The sequence below is a fragment of the Oncorhynchus clarkii genome, chromosome 5 (assembly GCF_045791955.1).
Source record: "Oncorhynchus clarkii lewisi isolate Uvic-CL-2024 chromosome 5, UVic_Ocla_1.0, whole genome shotgun sequence".
Classification (NCBI taxonomy): Eukaryota; Metazoa; Chordata; class Actinopteri; order Salmoniformes; family Salmonidae; genus Oncorhynchus; species Oncorhynchus clarkii.
Window position 1 is genome coordinate 63,529,061 of NC_092151.1, and position 21,218 is coordinate 63,550,278.

At 42.9% G+C, this 21,218-nt stretch overlaps 1 protein-coding gene across 4 annotated transcripts in view; it reads left to right on the top strand.

Moving 5' to 3' along the window:
* Window positions 1–305: 305 nt before the first annotated feature.
* The window catches only part of LOC139409190 (transducin-like enhancer protein 1), a 47,365-nt gene continuing 26,452 nt past the window's right edge, over window positions 306–21,218 (top strand). For all 4 annotated transcript variants that reach the window (XM_071153991.1, XM_071153988.1, XM_071153989.1 and 1 more), the window contains exon 1: window positions 306–730. In XM_071153991.1, coding sequence (XP_071010092.1) covers window positions 707–730 — 24 coding nt within the window. In that variant the 5' untranslated portion in view covers window positions 306–706. The remainder of the gene's footprint in view (window positions 731–21,218) is intronic.

The window sequence follows — 21,218 nt, forward strand, 5'->3', positions numbered from 1 at the left end:
AAAAATCAGTTTTGGCCTTAAAATGTTAAGGATTAATCTGTCATTAGACTCAGTAGACTTGATGCTGTTCATAAATAAGGAAAAACGGATAAAGCTTGGATCCAGTCCTAGGCTGGCTTGATCAACAGGAATAGATATATTCTTCCTTATCATTCTGTCTCAACAAATGTTTCTCTCTCAAGAAAACAACTCATAGCATTGAAGATCAGGCGAGGATCAGAAAAGGAGGGAGTGAGAGGAAAGCAAAGCGAAAGGAGTAGGCTAGTATAGAGCAACCAACGAACGAGACAAAAGAGACTGCATTGAATGTGGTGGTTTCCGTCTCGGAAGCCACATAATATAGCCACATTTTCTCTTTATTCTAGACGGTGAGAATACACCTGGGAGGGGACCATTTACTTGAAGAGAAGGTGAAATTCTACTCTTTCGAAGTGCGTAGTCACGAGGACTCTAAACATCTAGTCGCGGACTGGGTGCATCTTTACTACATCGAGTGTTCTTTTTCTGTGGGTTGGAGATCGACCAGAACAAAGGGAGTCTTGAGCAAGGAGTGAGTGAGCGAGCCGAGCCCCATTAGTCATTACCGCCTCTGAAACCAGGCCAAATGCGTCTCTGAAAGCGACAATATACAGTTTTCTCAATTTCTGTCCGAATATTTTTGCCCATAAGAGGAAGAAGATTACAAAAACATCAATCGGCGCCCAAAATGTTTCCTCAAAATCGACCCCCGGTAAGTAGGCTAATATTAACGTGTAACATTCGGTAATGGCTCTCTTCCAGCTATTCTATAAAGCCACAGCGATCCAGAAATTCTTATTAAACCCTTGTTTGTCTATTGAAGAGAGTTTATTTGAAAACAGTGAAACAACTTGAGTAAGAATGCATACAGAGGTGCCATAAACTTACTACATGAGGGATTGTTACATTGTGTCTCTTTGTCATTGTATCCATGCTATTTGTATCCGGAATTCCTTTGTGGTCATGTTTGTCAAAAAGTAACACATGCTGCAGTATTGTAAACCCTTAGTCAATCTACGTTTAACATTTCAACGATGGGGGGTGTAAACTGAATCCGACATAGGTCAAATATGGGTCTGTTATTATCCACACTAAGCAGAGGGGATTTATTCTGTCAGAATTTGGCAATTCTCAAAACAAGCATTTTTGTGAACCTCCCTGTGTGCAAATTTTGGCCTCCTGTTCTTGGTATTACCTTTCAAGTGTCAAATTAGACCATTCTACCTCGAGTTATCCCAAAAGCTATACTGTACTGGTCTAGGTTTGTTTGTCCGTTCCACACTCAGCAGTCTATTTGAGGGGTGAGTCAGCTATAGGCAAGGGCTTGGGTTATTGACACTTACTAAATGACCTACTCCAGTAAAGTGTCACTTATTGTTTTCAAGAATTCATTTTTCTCTCTTGCATTCATCTCATTGCTGGTGTGTTTGCTTTTGATTGTTTGATTTGAACACAAGTATCTGGCAGTCTATAAATGAGGCCTGGACACCCATTATTAGGAACTGCAATCTGAATTGACTTTGAATTGTTAACTAAATATTTGTGCTATAAGCTCAGCCCATGTCACATTGTGTAAAACAAAATAGTGTTCTGGATGTACCAGTTCTGTGGAATCAGTACAACATTTCAACAGGCAGGAGGGCAAAAACACTTTACATGCCATTCATATAAAGTAGCCTATCAAAAAAAGCTCTTATTTTAAAACCGAGTAACCCTTGTCCCTCCCTCATGCCACCATATACCCCACCCTGAGGGAGAGTGCTTTCACATTCATGTCCTCCTAGGGATGGAGATTAAGCTGCTAAGTATGACGCCATGGTCAATGGTCAGAGGCAGAGGTTGATGGGGCACCATTGTCCTTAGAACACATGTAGGCTAAGTTCTGACCTTTTCCCGTAATGCCATTTATAATCAATGAAACCTTGTACTTTGATAGTAGTGGGTAAAAATGAATTCTACAAGTTATTTTGATTGGAGCTCTTTTCCGCTGCCTCCTGAAAGAAAATTCTATCTCTCCAGATTGTTTTCTCTCCATACCATGCCCATACCATGCCCATAGTACCCTAACGGAACAGATCTATACAGACCTTGTGTTCCCCCAGCCCAGCCAGCTGTGCAGCTGACTGACTAGGAGAGAACTCAACAGAATGTGGGGCTGTGGTTCCAATCCCTCTCATCCACCAACTCCCCAGTCCACAATACATCCCCCGGGAAGCTAGCTACCAACCACAGCTCAAATATATGGTTATGCATCCTGGAGGGGGAGAGAAAGCACGGGTTCGGTTTCAGTTCAACCACAACCGACTTGAAACACTGAAAGCTTGTCGCTCCAAAGTCATTGGCTTCCATTAAGGCCTGTTTTGGAAGTCCCAGGGAAACTATATAGTAATTTTATAGATGATTGTTTCTCTAATTCCTTGTTATGTGGAACACATGGTAGTGGGTGTATTTCGCTACACCCGCAATAACATCTGCTAAATATGTGTATGTGACCAATAATGTGATTTGATGATGTGACAGAATATACAGCCTGAAATGTGCGTTCGGTCTAGTCGTTTTTTTAAAAAAGGTCTCAAAACCTTGTTTTGTCTGAGGGAAGCCATGCATTAAGTTCAATTGATCTTTAGGTAAACACCTGAGATGCAGAAGTCTGAAACCTTCTTCCTCATTTGGTTACATAGCAGTGAGCCATTGATTTGATAACCTTTGCTGTGGTGGGCAGACTGCTTAGTGTAGTCTGACATTGGTGACCAGCTCCACCTTGCAGTTCCTGGAAATCAGCATAATGCGGACTAGTAGTAGAGTTATCAGCACTGCTGTCCTCAATGCTTAGCATCCAGTTCCCTTTAGGTCAGATCACTTAATAAAACACAGCTAGGTCAATGCTCCACTACACAGGTCAGGCTGTAGAGTGTAGATGATCTACCATCACACCTAATGATTAAGAGATCTGTCACTCAGTCACAGGAGAGGAAATCTGGCCTCCTGAGGGTTTGAAATCTGAAAAACCCATCATCACCTCCACCGGCTTCGAAGCTCCCTAATAGTGCTTCGGGGCATTTCCATGTAAAAGGAACCATGAGCACCAGGGCATTTCCATGTAAAAGGACCCATGAGCACCAACTTGTGAAGTTCATATGAGCACATACAGTTGGTGTCAAATGGAAGCTGAGTATATTGTTTGGAAAGTATATATACCCTTTTCAACCATTTTCCATCCCAAACAATGTCATGAGCATTGCTTTGATTTCTGCCCAAACAGACTAAAAAGGTTAGTGAAGACAACTAACATCAACAATTTTATATTAGTTTTGCACAAATTATTTGCCTTATGTAAGTTTTAAGAAATATTGCCTGGTGTAAAGTCAGTCTGTTACCAAAAAAATAAAATAAGTGAGCCTCCACCCCCAACCTTCCACCCCATTCCCCCAACCCTACCCATCCAACATGTCTCCATCCATAACCCCACCCATCCAACATGTCTCCATCCATAACCCCACCCATCCAACATGTCTCCATCCAACATGTCTCCATCCATAACCCCAACCATCCCACATGTCTCCATCCAACATGTCTCCATCCATAACCCCAACCATCCCACATGTCTCCATCCCACATGTCTCCATCCCACATGTCTCCATCCCACATGTCTCCATCCCACATGTCTCCATCCATAACCCCAACCATCCCACATGTCTCCATCCAACATGTCTCCATCCATAACCCCAACCATCCCACATGTCTCCATCCAACATGTCTCCATCCATAACCACAACCATCCCACATGTCTCCATCTAACATGTCTCCATCCATAACCCCAACCATCCCACATGTCTCCATCCAACATGTCTCCATCCTTTCCCCCAACCCCACCCATCCAACATGTCTCCATCCTTTCCCCCAACCCCACCCATCCAACATGTCTCCATCCTTTCCCCCAACCCCACCCATCCAACATGTCTCCATCCATAACCCCACCCATCCAACATGTCTCCATCCATAACCCCAACCATCCCACATGTCTCCATCCATAACCCCAACCATCCCACATGTCTCCATCCATTCCCCAACCATCCAACATGTCTCCATCCATAACCCCAACCATCCAACATGTCTCCATCCATAACCCCAACCATCCAACATGTCTCCATCCATAACCCCACCCATCCAACATGTCTCCATCCATAACCCCAACCATCCCACATGTCTCCATCCATAACCCCAACCATCCCACATGTCTCCATCCATAACCCCAGCCATCCCACATGTCTCCATCCATTCCCCAACCATCCCACATGTCTCCATCCATAACCCCAACCATCCAACATGTCTCCATCCATAACCCCAACCATCCCACATGTCTCTATCCATAACCCCAACCATCCCACATGTCTCTATCCATAACCCCAACCATCCCACATGTCTCCATCCATAACCCCAACCATCCCACATGTCTCCATCCATAACCCCAACCATCCCACATGTCTCCATCCATAACCCCAACCATCCCACATGTCTCCATCCATTCCCCAACCATCCCACATGTCTCCATCCATAACCCCAACCATCCCACATGTCTCCATCCATAACCCCAACCATCCCACATGTCTCCATCCATAACCCCAACCATCCAACATGTCTTCATCCAACATGTCTCCATCCATTCCCCAACCATCCAACATGTCTCCATCCATAACCCCAACCATCCAACATGTCTCCATCCAACATGTCTCCATCCATTCCCCACCCATCCAACATGTCTCCATCCATAACCCCACCCATCCAACATGTCTCCATCCATAACCCCACCCATCCAACATGTCTCCATCCATAACCCCACCCATCCCACATGTCTCCATCCAACATGTCTCCATCCATTCCCCAACCATCCCACATGTCTCCATCCTTTCCCCCAACCCCACCCATCTAACATGTCTCCATCCATAACCCCAACCCCACCCATCTAACATGTCTCCATCCATAACCCCAACCATCCCACATGTCTCCATCCATAACCCCAACCATCCCACATGTCTCCATCCATAACCCCAACCATCCCACATGTCTCCATCCATAACCCCAACCATCCCACATGTCTCCATCCATAACCCCAACCATCCAACATGTCTCCATCCATAACCCCAACCATCCCACATGTCTCCATCCATAACCCCAACCATCCCACATGTCTCCATCCATAACCCCAACCATCCCACATGTCTCCATCCATTCCCCAACCATCCCACATGTCTCCATCCAACATGTCTCCATCCATTCCCCAACCATCCCACATGTCTCCATCCATAACCCCAACCATCCCACATGTCTCCATCCAACATGTCTCCATCCCACATGTCTCCATCCATAACCCCAACCATCCCACATGTCTCAATCCAACATGTCTCCATCCATTCCCCAACCATCCAACATGTCTCCATCCAACATGTCTCCATCCATTCCCCAACCATCCAACATGTCTCCATCCAACATGTCTCCATCCATTCCCCAACCATCCCACATGTCTCCATCCCACATGTCTCCATCCCACATGTCTCCATCCCACATGTCTCCATCCAACATGTCTCCATCCATTCCCCAACCATCCCACATGTCTCCATCCATTCCCCAACCATCCAACATGTCTCCATCCATTCCCCAACCATCCCACATGTCTCCATCCATTCCCCAACCATCCCACATGTCTCCATCCATAACCCCACCCATCCCACATGTCTCCATCCAACATGTCTCCATCCATTCCCCAACCATCCCACATGTCTCCATCCATTCCCCAACCATCCCACATGTCTCCATCCAACATGTCTCCATCCATAACCCCAACCATCCCACATGTCTCCATCCATAACCCCAACCATCCAACATGTCTCCATCCAACATGTCTCCATCCATAACCCCAACCATCCCACATGTCTCCATCCAACATGTCTCCCTAGCAGCTAGGGTTGCTTGTCTGCCACACCTACCCCTGTACTGTACTGAACTTTACTCTATTGTACTGAACTCTACTCTACTGTGCTTTACTAGGCTGTACTGTGAGTCCAAACTTGTGAAAAAACTCTATGATCTGTACAGATTTGGTCTTATTTGGGGTTGGAGCTCATTACAATAATAACCCGTGTCAAATAATACCCAAACATGCGAAGGAGGATATTACATATTTCTACCTTTGTGTGACATTCATAATGATGCATTTCAGTGTAGTACACATCAGGGACCAATGATGTCATTCTGTTACCATCATTCTGTTACCAGGTGTTAGTTAATTTCACTTGCTGTAGTTCAATAACCAAAATAGTTATTATTATTATTATTATTTTATTTTTTTACTCCGTGTCACATCGTAGCTGACATCTTTGAATGAGTTTCAGAAAAACTTGATCACATAAAACTAATGGAGATTTTACCAACATTCTTTTACCAAACTTTACATCGGCACTGTGTTTTTATTAAAGGCTCAATGCAGCCATTTGTTATAACAATATCAAATAATTTCTGGGTAACAAATAAGTACCTATCTGTAATAGTTTCGATTAAAATGGTCAAAAATAAACAATAGCTTTTTTTTTTTTTTTTTTGCAAAAAAAAATGGTTTCTGAAGCAAACATTTTGCTAGGACTGTCTGGGAGTGGTCTGAGTGGGGAGGGGAAAGCTAGCTGTTATTGCCAGATAGGTTTGGAACTCTTTGTTATTGGTCTATTGACCATTTATAAACTGGGTGGTTCGAGCCCTGAATGCTGATTGGCTCACAGCTGTGGTATATCAGACCGTATACCACAGTATGACAAAAAACATTTTTTACTGCTCTAATTAGGTTGGTAACCAGTTTTATAATAGCAATAAGGCACCTCGGGGGATGTGATATATATATATATATATATATGGCCAATATACCATGGCTAAGGGCTGTGTCCAGGCACTCTGCGTTGCGTCATGCATAAGAACAGCCCTTAGCCATGGTATATTGGCCATATACCACATCTCCTTGGGTGTTATTGCTTATATGTACCACCTGGTGATGTCACCAGGCAAGCCAAAACTCCCACCCATACAAACCTGTGTAGATTCTATTTTCAAACAGCAACTATCAGAAAATAAATTCACACTTTTACAGTGTTTGGTTTCATCAGCCGTTGTAAAATATTTAACAAAACACAGGAAAACAGAATTTTGACTGCACTGGGCCTTTTGTTTGGAAATTTTATTTGGAAATATTTAAAAGTAGTCATTGTGTGTTGAGTTGTATGGTTTGTTTAACTTTGCAATCTATGGTTTTACAAGTGAAATATTGGGAGTCATTCTGTTATCGTGGAATTGCACTTCATAATCAGTCTTTATGTACATGTATCCCCCTCATCCTCTGAGGTCCAGTAAATATGCCAGCAGGCTCCTGGAGTTCTGTTGGCCCAGTCAGCAGATCCTCCTGCTCTCCCATCAGGCCCTGATTGATCTAGGACTCCCACTGGGCTAATTCTGGAAGGATCCGCTTCATCAGGGCTGGGCTGGGGAGGGAAGGGAAGGGCTGTGGAAAGCAGGGAGGCAGGCAGAAGGACAGAGGGAGGGATGCCTTGCCCCCCCCCCCCCCCCCCCCCCCCCACAGACCCAGCATGAGTGCGGCACTTCCTGTAACCCAGCTTGCTTTAGCTCTTTATTTCCAGTGTTGTCCTTGAGAGGAGCTCAGCTATCGATTAGACGGCCGCCTGCCTGCTAGTCACAGCCAACAATTATCCTGCACGAGAGAGAGAGAGCAAAGGAAAGGTTTCTGGCCTAGGTTTACACCAGTTCTCCAGTTCTGGAAGTGTGGAGTTTAAGTCTGGACCATGGAAGGAACAAACAGGCTGTGGGTGGGCTACCTAATGAAGGAAGGCACCTACAGCAATTTACACAGCTGACAACCAAACTGTTCTGCAGTGCTAATGAACTATGACAGCAGGGAAATTTGAATAACGAGATTTCAGGAGGCGGGCGGGGGGGAAGAAGAAGAAAGATGTGTGGCGCTAATGAAACGGGTGCCTAGCAGCCCTCTCCTAACTGAGAGAAGAAGTGATAGAGATTACTGGGGCATTTCTCTCACTTACTCACTCACGTCCACAGCAGAGCAGAGAGATGCTGGAGGTTGGGATCAATTGTGAGTGTGTGCGCTTATGTGTCACTGCCAGTGAGGTGCTTTAAAATGCAAATAACTGGTTTGTTGTTGACAATCATATTTGAATAATTTGATATGAGGCTTGAACTTCAAACGCTTTCTGCTAGGACAATAAATTGCCATGTTTCACGGTTGTTATGTTTAGTCCCTAGGGGATGCTTGAGTGGTGGGGGGTGGAGGGCGGTGGGGGGCTGCTTCCCTTCTATGGTTCTCAGCTGGTGGACTGGGTTAGGTTAGATCACATATGTCAGAGTCAAGGCCCGCGGGCCACATCCGGCCCGCAAGAAGGTTTTTTACGGCCCCTGGGATGATCTTGATTTATTATTAGAACCGGCCCGCAGATCTTTTACACGCACCAATACTACATTTCCCACAATGCAAAGGTGACGCACCGAGCAGTAGGCTGCTTCATTTCAATATTTATTGGCACAGCAGTCGTCAGCATCACAGTAAAATTAACTTTCAGATACCCATCAAAAATGGCAAAACGGAAGGTGGATACTGAGAACCGGGGGTTTCAAACAAGGTGGGAGTCGGAGTATATGTTCACGAAGGTAGCTGGAAAACCTGTGTGTCTTCTGTGTGGAGAAAGTGTGGCGGTACTGAAAGAGTATAATCTGAGACGACATTATGAAACGAAACACGCGGACACACACGCGGACGCAACTGTCAAGGCCAGTTTTATTTTGGCAGAAGAGATCGCTAAATCAGCCCGGCCATTTACGGAGGGGGATTTCATCAAAAACTGCATGATTAAAGTTTGTGACGAAGTTTGCCCAGAAAAAAGGCAACTCTTTTTAAATGTGAGTCTGAGCAGAAACACCATTGCCGAGAGAGTAGACCAGTTGTCCATCAATCTAAAAGAGCAGCTTGTGAAAAAGGGAAAAGATTTTATTGCATATTCCTTGGCTGTGGATGAGAGCACCGACATTTCTGACATTGCCCAGTTGTCAATTTTCATCCGCGGAGTGGACTCCAACCTAAGCGTGACAGAGGAGTTTTTGGCTTTACGTCCTATGCATGGCACAACTACGGGGCATGATTTGTATGAAGAGGTGTCAAGATGTGTAAATGAGATGGAGCTGCCTTGGGAAAAACTCGTGGGTTTGACAACCGACGGAGCACCTGCGATGTGTGGACACAGGAGCGGACTGGTGGCGAAGATACGGGAAAAGATGCAAGAGGAAAACGCGACAGGTGAGCTGACAGCTTATCATTGTATCATACACCAGGAAGCGTTGTGCGGTAAAGCCTTGAAAATGGAGCATGTAATGAGCATCATCACGCGCACAGTTAACTTTATCAGAGCCAAAGGTTTGAATCACCGCCAGTTCAAGGCATTTCTGACGGAGTTAGAAACGGAGCATGGTGATTTGCCTTATCACACAGAGGTGCGATGGCTAAGCCAGGGAAAGGTGCTTCAAAGATGTTTCGAGCTTCGTGAGGAGATTTGTCTGTTCTTGGACAGCAAAGGGAAAGACACAACACAACTCCGAGACGAAATGTTTCTGTGTGAAATGGCTTTTCTGTGTGACATTACGAGTCATCTGAATGCAATAAACTTGCAGCTGCAGGGTCGGGATCGTGTCATCTCTGATATGTACAGTACAGTGAAGGCATTTAAAACCAAACTGACTCTGTGGGAGACGCAGATGCGGAAAGAAAATTTGAGCCACTTTCCCAGCTGCCAGACCATGAAAGAGAAGCTCTCTACCAGTGCGTTCCCGAGCACACAGTTGGCTGATAAAATAGGTATGCTTGCCGCTGACTTTCGACGCCGATTTGCTGACTTTGAAGCACAAAAAAGCAGGTTGGAACTGCTCGGTAACCCATTTGCTGTTGACGTGGAAAGCTCACCACCAAACCTCCAAATGGAGTTGATTGACCTCCAATGCAATGATGCACTGAGGGCAAAATATGCGGCAGTGGGTGCTGCGGAGTTCGCCCGTTTCCTCCCCGGCACAATGCCCCAGCTGCGCATCCAGGCTGCTCAAACGTTGTCTATGTTTGGCAGCACATACCTGTGTGAACAACTGTTTTCTTTGATGAACCTGAACAAAACATCACACAGAAGTCGACTTACTGCTGAACACCTCCACTCAATTCTGAGGATTTCTTCAGCTCAGAGCCTTACCCCGAACATTGATGAACTTGTGGAAAAGATGGGACACCACCAAGTATCACCCTCAACCTCAAACAAGTGAACATTACTGTGCAATCACATATTTAGAGTTTTTACTCAGTTCAAGTTTAAAAGTTAAAATTTAATATTTGTTTTCACTGCATGTTACTTCTCCTTAAACAAAGTGTTGTTTTTGATTAATAGATTTTTGCACTTTATTTTTTTGTATTTCAATCCAATTATATTTTAAAAATATTTCAGTTGAGTGGATGATAGAAAATTGCTATTATTGTTTTTTCTTTTAAGTAAATTTAGCCCACTTTTGCTAAAATAGAAAATATAGTCTACTGATGGTGCCTTGAATACCAGTTTCTTTCATTTAATGTTCATGTTATGGGGATATTTATATAAAGGAAATTTGTCTTTTGTGTCTGTTGAAAATTAAAGATTACTGACAGAGCCATAAGAAAATATTGCTTTATTTATCTGATCATATTGTAATATATTTGTTAGGTTTTCAGTAGGTTCAATTAGGTTCACTAGACTATATGCGTCATTTAAAAATTTTTCAATGAACATTCGAACAGTCCGGCCCTCGTCTTGTAGCTGATTTTTTTATTTGGCCCTCCGTCCATTTGACTTTGACACCCCTGGGTTAGATCTTTCATGCCTTCCTTTCCAATACTGTGTCCCCAGAGACAGACAGGCAGACAGACAGACAGGCAGTGGCCCAGCAGAATGGGAGCATGGTGGGTGTTTACTCGTAATGATCTGCTCTGTGGGAAAGCACAGTGTAATTAGCAGGCTGGTTCATTGGCTAGACTGGTTTACAGTTCCTCTGCTGTAGGAGAGTGGGTGGAAGACTGCTGTGCCTAATATAGGACAGACAGGAAGGCTTGCTTCTTTGCTTCAGTCACCTTATGTGGAATCATCAAGTAGAATACTTATAATATAGTCAAGCTACTGCCTGGTTACCTATGAGGCCAAGGTAATACTCCTAATTAATTACCCAAAACCGTCAAATTCGTTCAGCCACATTGTTTATTACCACATTTACATCCACAGTTTTTATGCACGTAAAGCCATACCGTATCACGCTGGCTGTGATGGAAACAGGACGTTTCAGTACGATTTTACAAATGCCCACAGACAATTTGTTAGTTCAAAATGGTGGGATCTTTTTATGTTGAACAAATTATGTGCTGGAAATTCCTTATAAATAAATATTGACATAATAACAGTGGTGGAAAAAGTACCCAATTGTCATACTTGAGTCAAAGTTAAAGATACCTTAATTGAAAATTATTCAAGTGAAAGTCACTCAGTAACATACTACTTGAGTAAAAGTCAAAGTATTTTGTTTTAAATATACATAAGTATCCAAATTAAATGTAATTGCTAAAATATAGTTAAGTATCAAAAGTAAATTCCATATATTAAGCAATCCAGATGGCACCATCATTATTATTTATTTTTTACTGATAGCCAGGGGCACATCCAAACTAAGCATGTGTGTTTAATGAGTCTGCCAGATCAGAGGCAGTAGGGATGACCAGTGTGGTTCTCTTGATAAGTGTGTAAATTGGACCATTTTCCTATCCCGCTAAGCATTCAAAATGTAACAAGTACTTTTGGGTGTCAGGGGAAACTGTATGTAGTGTATCCGATTATAAGTACCTTGGCATCATAATGGATTCCAAACTCCTTTTAAAAAGCAGATGAAAAAGGTAACTCAAATAACCAAAGTCAATCTAGCTAATTTCCAATTATTAACAAAATTGTTTGACTACAGAGGTAGCAAAACTGCACTTCAAATCTATGATACTCTCCCAATTAACATACTGCTTGACTAGTTGGGCCCAAGTTTGCTGTACAACTTAAAACCCATTCAGTCTGTGTACAAACAGGCTCTCAAAGTGCTTAATAGGAAGCCCAATAGCCATCATCACTGTTACATCCTCAGAAAGATCTTGAATACACTGATTCATGTCTTTGTATTCAAGATCCTAAATGGCCTAGCTCCCCTTCACTCAGTACTTTTGTTAAACTGAAAACCCATACCCATGGCAGCAGATCCACAAGGTCTGCCATGAGAGGTGACTGACTAAAGGTGCTTTTCCTTACAATCTGCTTATTTTGCGTGTTGCTTGGCCTATGTTCTGTCTGCATGCTACGTGTTGCTTGTCCTATGTTGTTCTGTCTGCAAGCTACGTATTGCTTGTCCTATGTTGTTCTGTCTGCATGCTACGTGTTGCTTGTCCTATGTTGCTCTGCATGTGCTCATTGGGACCGAGGTAGAAAATTAGCCAGCTGGCTAAAACCAGCACTTTTACTGAAATGTTGATTAATGTGCACTGTCCCTGTAAAAATAAACTAAAATCAACTCAAGTAAAAGTTTTCAAAAATATATAAATACCCCCCCAAAAACAACTTAAGTAGTACTTTAAAGTATATTTACTTAAGTACTTTACAACACTTCATAATAACCATCATATCAAAGAAGAACTTGGAGTCATGCGACGACGTGTGTGGTCCTCCCACTACGACTCGGGAAACCATGCAGTTTATTCGGCTACATATGAAATATGTTACGATGACCTTCACAAGGTGGTGAAAGTGCAAAGTGATGCGCTTGATGCTTCTTTCCAATAAATTGAGGGTTTTATTCTGATGACATGATGATCGATGCTTTGCTGGCGTTTGACAAATTAAAATGATCTTGCTCTTTTGTCCAAAATAATCTCATCATGTAGGCTATACCTGCACTGTATCTGTGAGCTGTTGGCTAGAGCACACCCGCCAATAACAGAGTGGGCATATTCGCTATATATCTTAGCATTTTTTGTGACAAACCCATCTGTAGAGTTAAATGCACTTGTATTTTTATTCAGTACGTGCTAATTTAACCGTAAAAGTAATTGTTTTATGTGCACTACCTCATCACGCACAGACTTCTATGCACAACAAGTCAATTTGATGAAAATACACTCTGGTGGGATAATGTGCATATTTTATTTGTGTGGAATTTAGAATATTCGCATGAAAATCTATCGCCAGTTGGTTGGAAACCTGTCTTATGTCAGACAGAAATCATGTGATATTTAGGAAAATAATGAGCGGTCTGGCCTTTAAATTAGGGATGCACGATATATCGGTGAACATATCGGTATCGGACGATATTAGCTAAAAATGCCAACATCGGTATCAGCACGATGTCTAGTTTAACGCCAATGACGTAATGACGCCACGTAAAATTTTGCGCTATACATGCAACACAACATTCCTAAACTAGCCCACAATGTCTGCTGTGTGGAACGAGCAGTCAACAAGGCAAGCAGTCATTTGAAAGAGTAACAACATTTCAGCAAGACAACTCAAAGGCGAAATCCATTAAAGCCAAGATAAATGAATTCATTACCCTTGACAATCAACTGTTCTCTGTCGTGGGGGAAGTTGGCTTTCGCCGAATGGTCGAGCACCGGTACACACTACAAAGTGCTCTATTTTTCAGATGTTTCCCTACCGGAGTTACACATTAATAGCAAATTATAAGGCATAATTTGTTCGACCGCAACTTCTGCGGTAGGTAGCTTTAGCTTGGTACCTAGCTAGCACCAATACTACCAGCCTGAAAACAATGACCAGTAAAAACTGCAGTCATTTTCATTATTCTTAGCAATGATTTGGGAATCCTTGTGAGTAAGTATTAGCTAGGTTGCTACTTGTTGTTCGCCTTTTGAAATTGAGCTTCAGTTCATGAAAATAAATAGCCAGCCAGCTACTTAACCCTGTTGCCCAAAGCTAATGCTATAAGTGGCCAGCTACCTTCATCTGGCTAGTGAGGCTCGACAGGACAGGGTTATGTGTTGTGATGCTAGCCACAATGAGGATTAAGGACAATAGTGTAATTTGCGGTTTGCCTTCAAAATAAGTGTAATTGACAGTGATGCAAATGAATACAAATAGTAAAATTATGCCATACTTTTATTTTGAAGGCTATAGTTGAAGGCTATATTAATCCAATAAGAACTGTCTTATAAATTAGGGTTATTTTAGGTGAAGACACCTAGCTATATAGTTAGCTAGCTAACTATATAGCCACTGAAACATTGCTGTTTTGCTATGTTTTTGGGGAGGGAACATTGTTTGCATCCATAAGCTAGCTATCTTTTTTTTATGACCAGCACTGTAGGTGTGCGAGACAACTTTACCAGCATCATAGCATACGTATCGACGAATCGTTGTGACACATCAAATACGCGTGATAGAGTAATCAATGTGTAATAACTACGCAAAAAATGTATGAACGCGTTAAATTATTATGTGATGTGCAGTCATAATCAGGTCCTGATTGGTCAACAAGATTATTTGACACGTCAAATAGTGGTAAATCGTTTTTAAAAATTGACACGCAAAGACTCAAACGGCGTTCCATAGAAATCTTGGTTGAGAATGAAACGACTGAAAAAATTAACAATGAAAAAGCACAGCAAGTAAGTGAAAGAAATAGGTTTCGATGATGTTTTACTGGTAATGGGGACATACGTAAATGCCAGCAAAATAAAGTTTTGGTCAGTGTGATGTGTGTGTGTAACCTTTTATTTAACTAGGCAAGTCGGTTAAGAACAAATTCTTATTTACAATGACGGCCTACCCTTGCCAAACCTGGACGACGCTGGGCCAATTGTGCACCGCCCAATGGGACAATTATTAATGGGTATGTTTAGTTAATGAAGCTGGACGTTATCGATTTTGATCGTGGTCACTGTTCTATCGTATTGCAGATCAGCTGTTAGAATGCATTAGGTTGACAGTAACAGTCAGTCAGATTAGGCTACAGGTAAAAAGAACCACTGGCTGTTGTTGACAAGCATAGGCCTATTCAGTTCATATCCATATTATTCGTATTTGATTCAGTGATTGAAATTACGACCCCATCCTCGGTAGCCTATTCCAGCAGGCTATTGGGCAACAGAAGTACTGCTTACCGTGAAAATCGCATCGCTATTCATGTCGAATGTCAATTAGAACTAAGCAAGCTGCTGAATCGTTCATCTTACATCTTGCCTAGGCTACTGTGTGTAGGTTATCTGAAGTGAGATTTAGGCCTAAGGGGCTATAGGCTACCTGCATCTAGCATACCAAACCATGGAAAAGTTGAATTACAATCATAAACCCAGTGTTTAGTCAGTAGGCCTAGCCTATGCCTATTGAAAGGACATGTCGATCTCCCAAACTGGCCATTTATAACAGGTTCTAGTCGTAACTCTGGAACATAATAAAGGGACAGTTGCCAGAAAATAGTCTGTTTGTTTTTTAAAGTTTAATAAGGGCAAATTATTTTCTTTTGTGGCAATGAAATTAGTTTATTAGTCACATTTAGCTCGCAATAATTATTTTGATGAAAAACCGAATTTTGCATCTTAGGTCGTTAAAGTTAAATCGAGGTTCCTTCTTAATCCGGTCGATAACGTTACAGAAAAAGGGTTTATTGGCTAACTGGCAACATTTTTTGGGGGCTAGTTTTCAGGCCTTGTGGGCGAGTTTGAGTAGTCAACCCTGCATGCATGGAATGCCACACTTAGTTCAATAGCGAGAGTGTGTGTGTCCTTTGTGTATCTCTGCGCATGTGTGTGCCTGCATGGTGTTTTTTTTCTCTGTGCATGTCTCCCTCACTATCTGTGTACGTGTGCGTGCGTGTGTATTAGCACGTAGGCCTTTTTAATAGCAGCCAGACTCTCTATATGAAGCATCGGTAGTTTGCTGCCCTGCCAGCCTAGCTCCAGTCCAGCGCAGTCCTTCCTGGCTGGGAATCATGTCAACCGGATGGCCCTGTTGGGCTTCCTCCTGCCTATTTAAAGGCCCATTGTAGACGATTTAGGCCTGATTTAGAGTCATTACGGTCCCGAGATGCCTCCACCTCCCCTCTCTTCCATTCTACCTCTTCACTCCTCTTTCCCACCACTCTACCTTTCCCAGCCTGGGCCTGATTTAATTACTACATTATTGATTGATATAATTTATTTAAGTATCATACACCTACCGTTGCCCAGCCCACCTGGGTTTACAAGACACTACTGAACAAAATAACATTTAGCAAATTCTGCCCATACAATTGCTGAGCTCGACCAGGGCAGATTACAAGGGGACTCAGGGGAAGGAGGTGGCTGATCAGATGGCAGCCTGACTCTGCCTATGGCTTCTTTACAGGGATGGTGCCCTTTAGCCTCTGGACCTGAACTGTACTGGTCTTCCTGGCAGGATGGAAAGCACATGGCTGTTTTTGAGCTCGGCACATTCCCTGCCTCCCCTATAAGGCCAAACAGAATCAGTTGGAGTAATCAGAGGGATTGTATTGTACTGGAGAATAAATGTAGAGTTGAAGAGATCACTGTCTCTATCTGTTTGCCTGCCTGCCTGGCTGGGTTGGTGATTGAGTAATCCCATGGTGGCCAGGTCTACAGTGTGACCTCTGACATCGCACACTAAATCAGAGCAGCTGACCAGCGAGGTAGAGGGGTCAGAGTCCTCTGACTGACTGCTAATGAAGGGCCAGCTCTGCTCCGCAGCGCTCCACTCTTTCATGTTGTTGTTTCCATGAGGGGCCACAGGGGTCTGCTGCGTGCCTGCATGTATCTACTCTGACGTTGGCCTGAATCATAACAAGCCCTGTGCTTAGGAGCCAGAATGGCTGATGTTAGCAGAAGCCAAGGCAGAAGTTTCCTGTCTTAATACATTTCCCCCATCGCTGAGCGTAACTACACTCCACTGCTGGGTCAGCCTCGATCCCACACTCCCCATTTCTGTCTGAGGGAGGCTCTCTGCACCTGTTCTTTGGAGCACGTACACACTGAGGTGAAAAGCAAAAAAAAAAAGGGAGAGTGGAAAATGGAGAGAGGGAGAGAGAGAGAAGGGCAGTATTCTCCCTCCCTTCCCTCCCTCTCCTCCTTCCACAAAATGGCCTTGGTGCTCTTGTTCCTGAGGCTCCTTTCTCTGGCCTGTGAAGAGTAATTGGGGGGTGTGTGCGAAAGTGAACGAGTGCCTGTGTGCCTGTGTTCTGTGCCTGTGTGTGTGCCCCTGCCTGTGCTCTGAAAGGGAGTATCTGGCCAGCAGATTGAGTTGGATTGCAGGCAGGCAGGGGAGAGGGGCTCGTTAGAGGCTGAACAATGAGCAACCCCTCTCCTGAACCTCAGTGGACCCGCTCTGTTTTGTTCTCCCCACCAGACTTAGCACTGCTCCCCCCCCCCCCCCCCCCATACCCTCACAGACCTGGCCTCTCTCTGTCACTCTCGCACGCATGTACATGTACGCTTATACAGTGGGGTCAGAAATTATTGACACAATTGTTAAAGATGAGCAAAAATGACTCAAATAATACATTCAAATACTGAGCTTTATTGTATGCACAGAAAATGGGGAAATTATTTATACTAATACAATTGCTCAGAGAGATTTTGTTTAACAAGTAATGTATTTTTGTTCTCAAAGGTACAGGTCAAAAATTAACACCTGTTTTCAATACCTTGCAAAACCTCACCTTGTGAGGATAATCAAATGGCCACCAGACTATTACATTGACCCCCCCCCCCCCCCCCCCCTCTCCATTTGTTTTGTACACTGCTGCTAGTCGCTGTTTATTATCTGTGCCTAGTCACTTCACCCCTACCTACATGTACAAATGACCTCTAACCTGTACCCCCGCACAATGAATCCGTACCGGTACCCCCTGTATATAGTCTCGTTATTGTTACTTTATATTATTTTTTTTCTTTTTTAAATGTTATCTGGTAAACATTTTCTTAACTCTTCTTGAACTGCACTGTTGGTTAAGGACATTTCACGGTAAGGTCTACACTTTTGGCGCATGTGACAAAGTTTGATTTGATAATGGCAATGAGCCTTTTTCTAAAATGTTTTATGAGATTGGAGAATACATTCTAGATCCTTGATTTCCTTCTGTCTGCGCTTATGAGCGGACCTCTTCAATTCAAACCACAGGTTTTCAATGGGGTTCAAGTCCGGAGACTGAAAGTTGATTTTTGTGGTCAATTAATTAATTGTGAATTTTGATGTTTGACGTGCTGGAGATCCACTTGTGGCCAAGTTTCAGCCTTCTGTAATGCTGAGCGATTAGTGCTTTTTAAAGTTGTATCAGTTTTCGGTTTGTTCTTTCTTCGGACATTAAATGCACTATGTGGGTTGAATGCTGTAACAACACAGAATAACACAATGAATAAAAGTCCCATCATGGTAGTGACTGTCCATTACTTCTTATCACTTATTAACCATCATTTATTCACATCACTTTAAAAAAATATTTGTTGTGTATATTTTGTTTTATTTGATGACTTATTTAATTCCAAGTCATCTCATCGCTATAGAGCTGCTGTCTGGAAAAATCCCTATTTTAGTAGTTCTTCAACGTAAATAAGGCAGAATTGTATTACTGCTGAAGACCAACTATCAACCACTCATGTACTTTCAGGTAGAGAGAGCCCCGCAATGCAACTCTCACACGTTCTATCTTGGTCAATGTGGTCTCAGTGTTTGTTCCACACAGACCAAGACCAGACTAGTATGGATTATGGTCATTGTAGTTAGTGTAGCATTGGAGATGTGGTAATTATGTAGAATATTGGCCTATTAAACCCACCACTAGTATGTGTGGCCAAAGAGCCCTATTATCATTTAATCTGACCATAGCACCGTTACCAATCCAAGTGCCAATGACCTTTAGCTCACTCCAGGTGTTTACATTTGATGGGTAACATTAAAAATGGAGCACTTTGGCCAGGCACATCGGTGGTGAGTTTTGTGTCGAAAAAAGGTGCATATGCAGGAAATAAACCAATACCTAATGTCAAATATTATAGGGGATCTTTGATGTTATGGGGCTATTTTGCATCCACTGGTTCTGGGGCCCTTGTTAAGGTCAATGGCATGAACTTTGCCCAGTACCAGGATGTTTAAGCCAAGTGGCAACAAGTAGATCTTCCATCAAGACAATAACCCCAAGTTAACACTTGAACCCCACTGAAAATCTGTGGTTTAAATTGAAGGGGGGCCGTCCATAAGCGCTGACGAAGGATGTCAAGAATCTGGAAAGATTCTGTATGGAGGAATGTTATCCAATCTCATGAAACATTTTAGAAAAAAGCTCAGTGCTGTTATCCTCACAAGGTGAGGTATTGAAAACAGAGGTGTCAATGTGCTTTCGACCCCTACCTTTTTGAGATTTTTTTTTTTTAGTAAATAAGAAATCTTTCTCTGAGCAATTTGTAATAGCATAAAATAATATAATTTCCCCTTCGTTTTTTTGTGTCTTTATCAAAGGTGTCAATTTCGGACTCCACTGTGTGCATGTACACTGAGTGTACAAAACATTAGGAACACCTCTTCCATGACAGACTGACCAGGTGAAAGCTATGCTCCCTTTTAGATGTAACTTGTTAAAGCCACTTCAATCAGTGGAGATGAAGGGGAGGAGACAGGATAAATAAGGATTTTTAAGCATCGAGACAATTGAGACATGGATTGTTATGTGGGGCAATCCGAGGGTAAATGGGCAAGACAAAAGATTTGTGCCTTTATATAAGGAATTGTAGTAGGTGCCAGGCGCATCGATTTTGAGTGTCAAGAACTGCAGCGCTGCTTGGTTGTTCACACTCAACAGTTTCCCGTGTGTATCAAGAATAGTCCACCACCCAAAGGACATCCAGTCAACTTGACACAACTGTGGGAAGCATTGGAGTTAACATGGGCCAGCATCCTTGTGGAATGCTTTCGACACCTTGTAGACTCCATGCCCTGACGAATTGAGGCTGTTCTGAGGGCAAAAGGGGGTGCAACTCAATATTTGGAAGATGTACATGTACACTACCGTTTAAAAGTTTTGAGTCACTTAGAAATGTCCTTGTTTTTTTTTTTAAAGAAAAGCACTTTTTTTGTCCATTTTAAAATAACATCAAATTGATCAGAAATGCAGTGTAGACATTTTTAATGTTGTAAATGACTATTGTAGCTGGAAACATTTTTTTTATGGAATATCTACATAGGCGTACAGAGGCCCATTATCTTATCAGCAACCATCACTCCTGTGTTCCAATGGTACGTTGTTAGCTAATCCAAGTTAATAATTTTAAAAGGCCAATTGATCATTTGAAAACCCTTTTGCAATTATGTTAGCACATCTGAAAACTGTTGTCCTGATTTAAAGAAGCAATTAAACTGGCCTTCTTTAGACTAGTTGAGTATCTGGAGCTCAAAATGCCCAGAAACAAATAACTTTATTCTGAAACTTGTCAGTCTATTCTTGTTCTGATAAATTGACTATTCCATGCGAGAAACTGAAGATCTCATACAACCATGTGTACTACTCCCTTCACAGAACAGCGCAAACTGGCCCTAACCAGAATAGAAAGAGGATTGGGAGGAAGCTTAATTAAATAGTACCCGCAAAACACCCGTCTCAACGTCAACAGTGAAGAGGCGACTCCGGGATGCTGGCCTTCTAGGCAGAGCTGCAAAGAAAAATCCATATCTCAGACTGGCTAATAAAAAGAAAGGATTAAGATGGTTAAAAGAACACAGACACTGGACAGAGGAACTCTGCCTAGAAGGCCAGCATCCCGGAGTCGCCTCTTCACTGTTGACATTGAGACTGGTGTTTTGCGGGTACTATTTGATGAAGCTGCCAGTTGAGGACTTGAGGAGTCTGTTTCTCAAACTAAACACTAATGTACTTGTCCTCTTGCTCAGTTGTGCACGGGGCCTCCCTTCTTTCTATTCTGGTTAGAGCCAGTTTGCGCTGTTCTGTGAAGTTTATGTAGACATGGACACACTCAGTGTCTCATGCTAACATGCATACCTGTATGCTTTTTGTGGTGCTGTGCAGGTCCACACTGCAATCACATG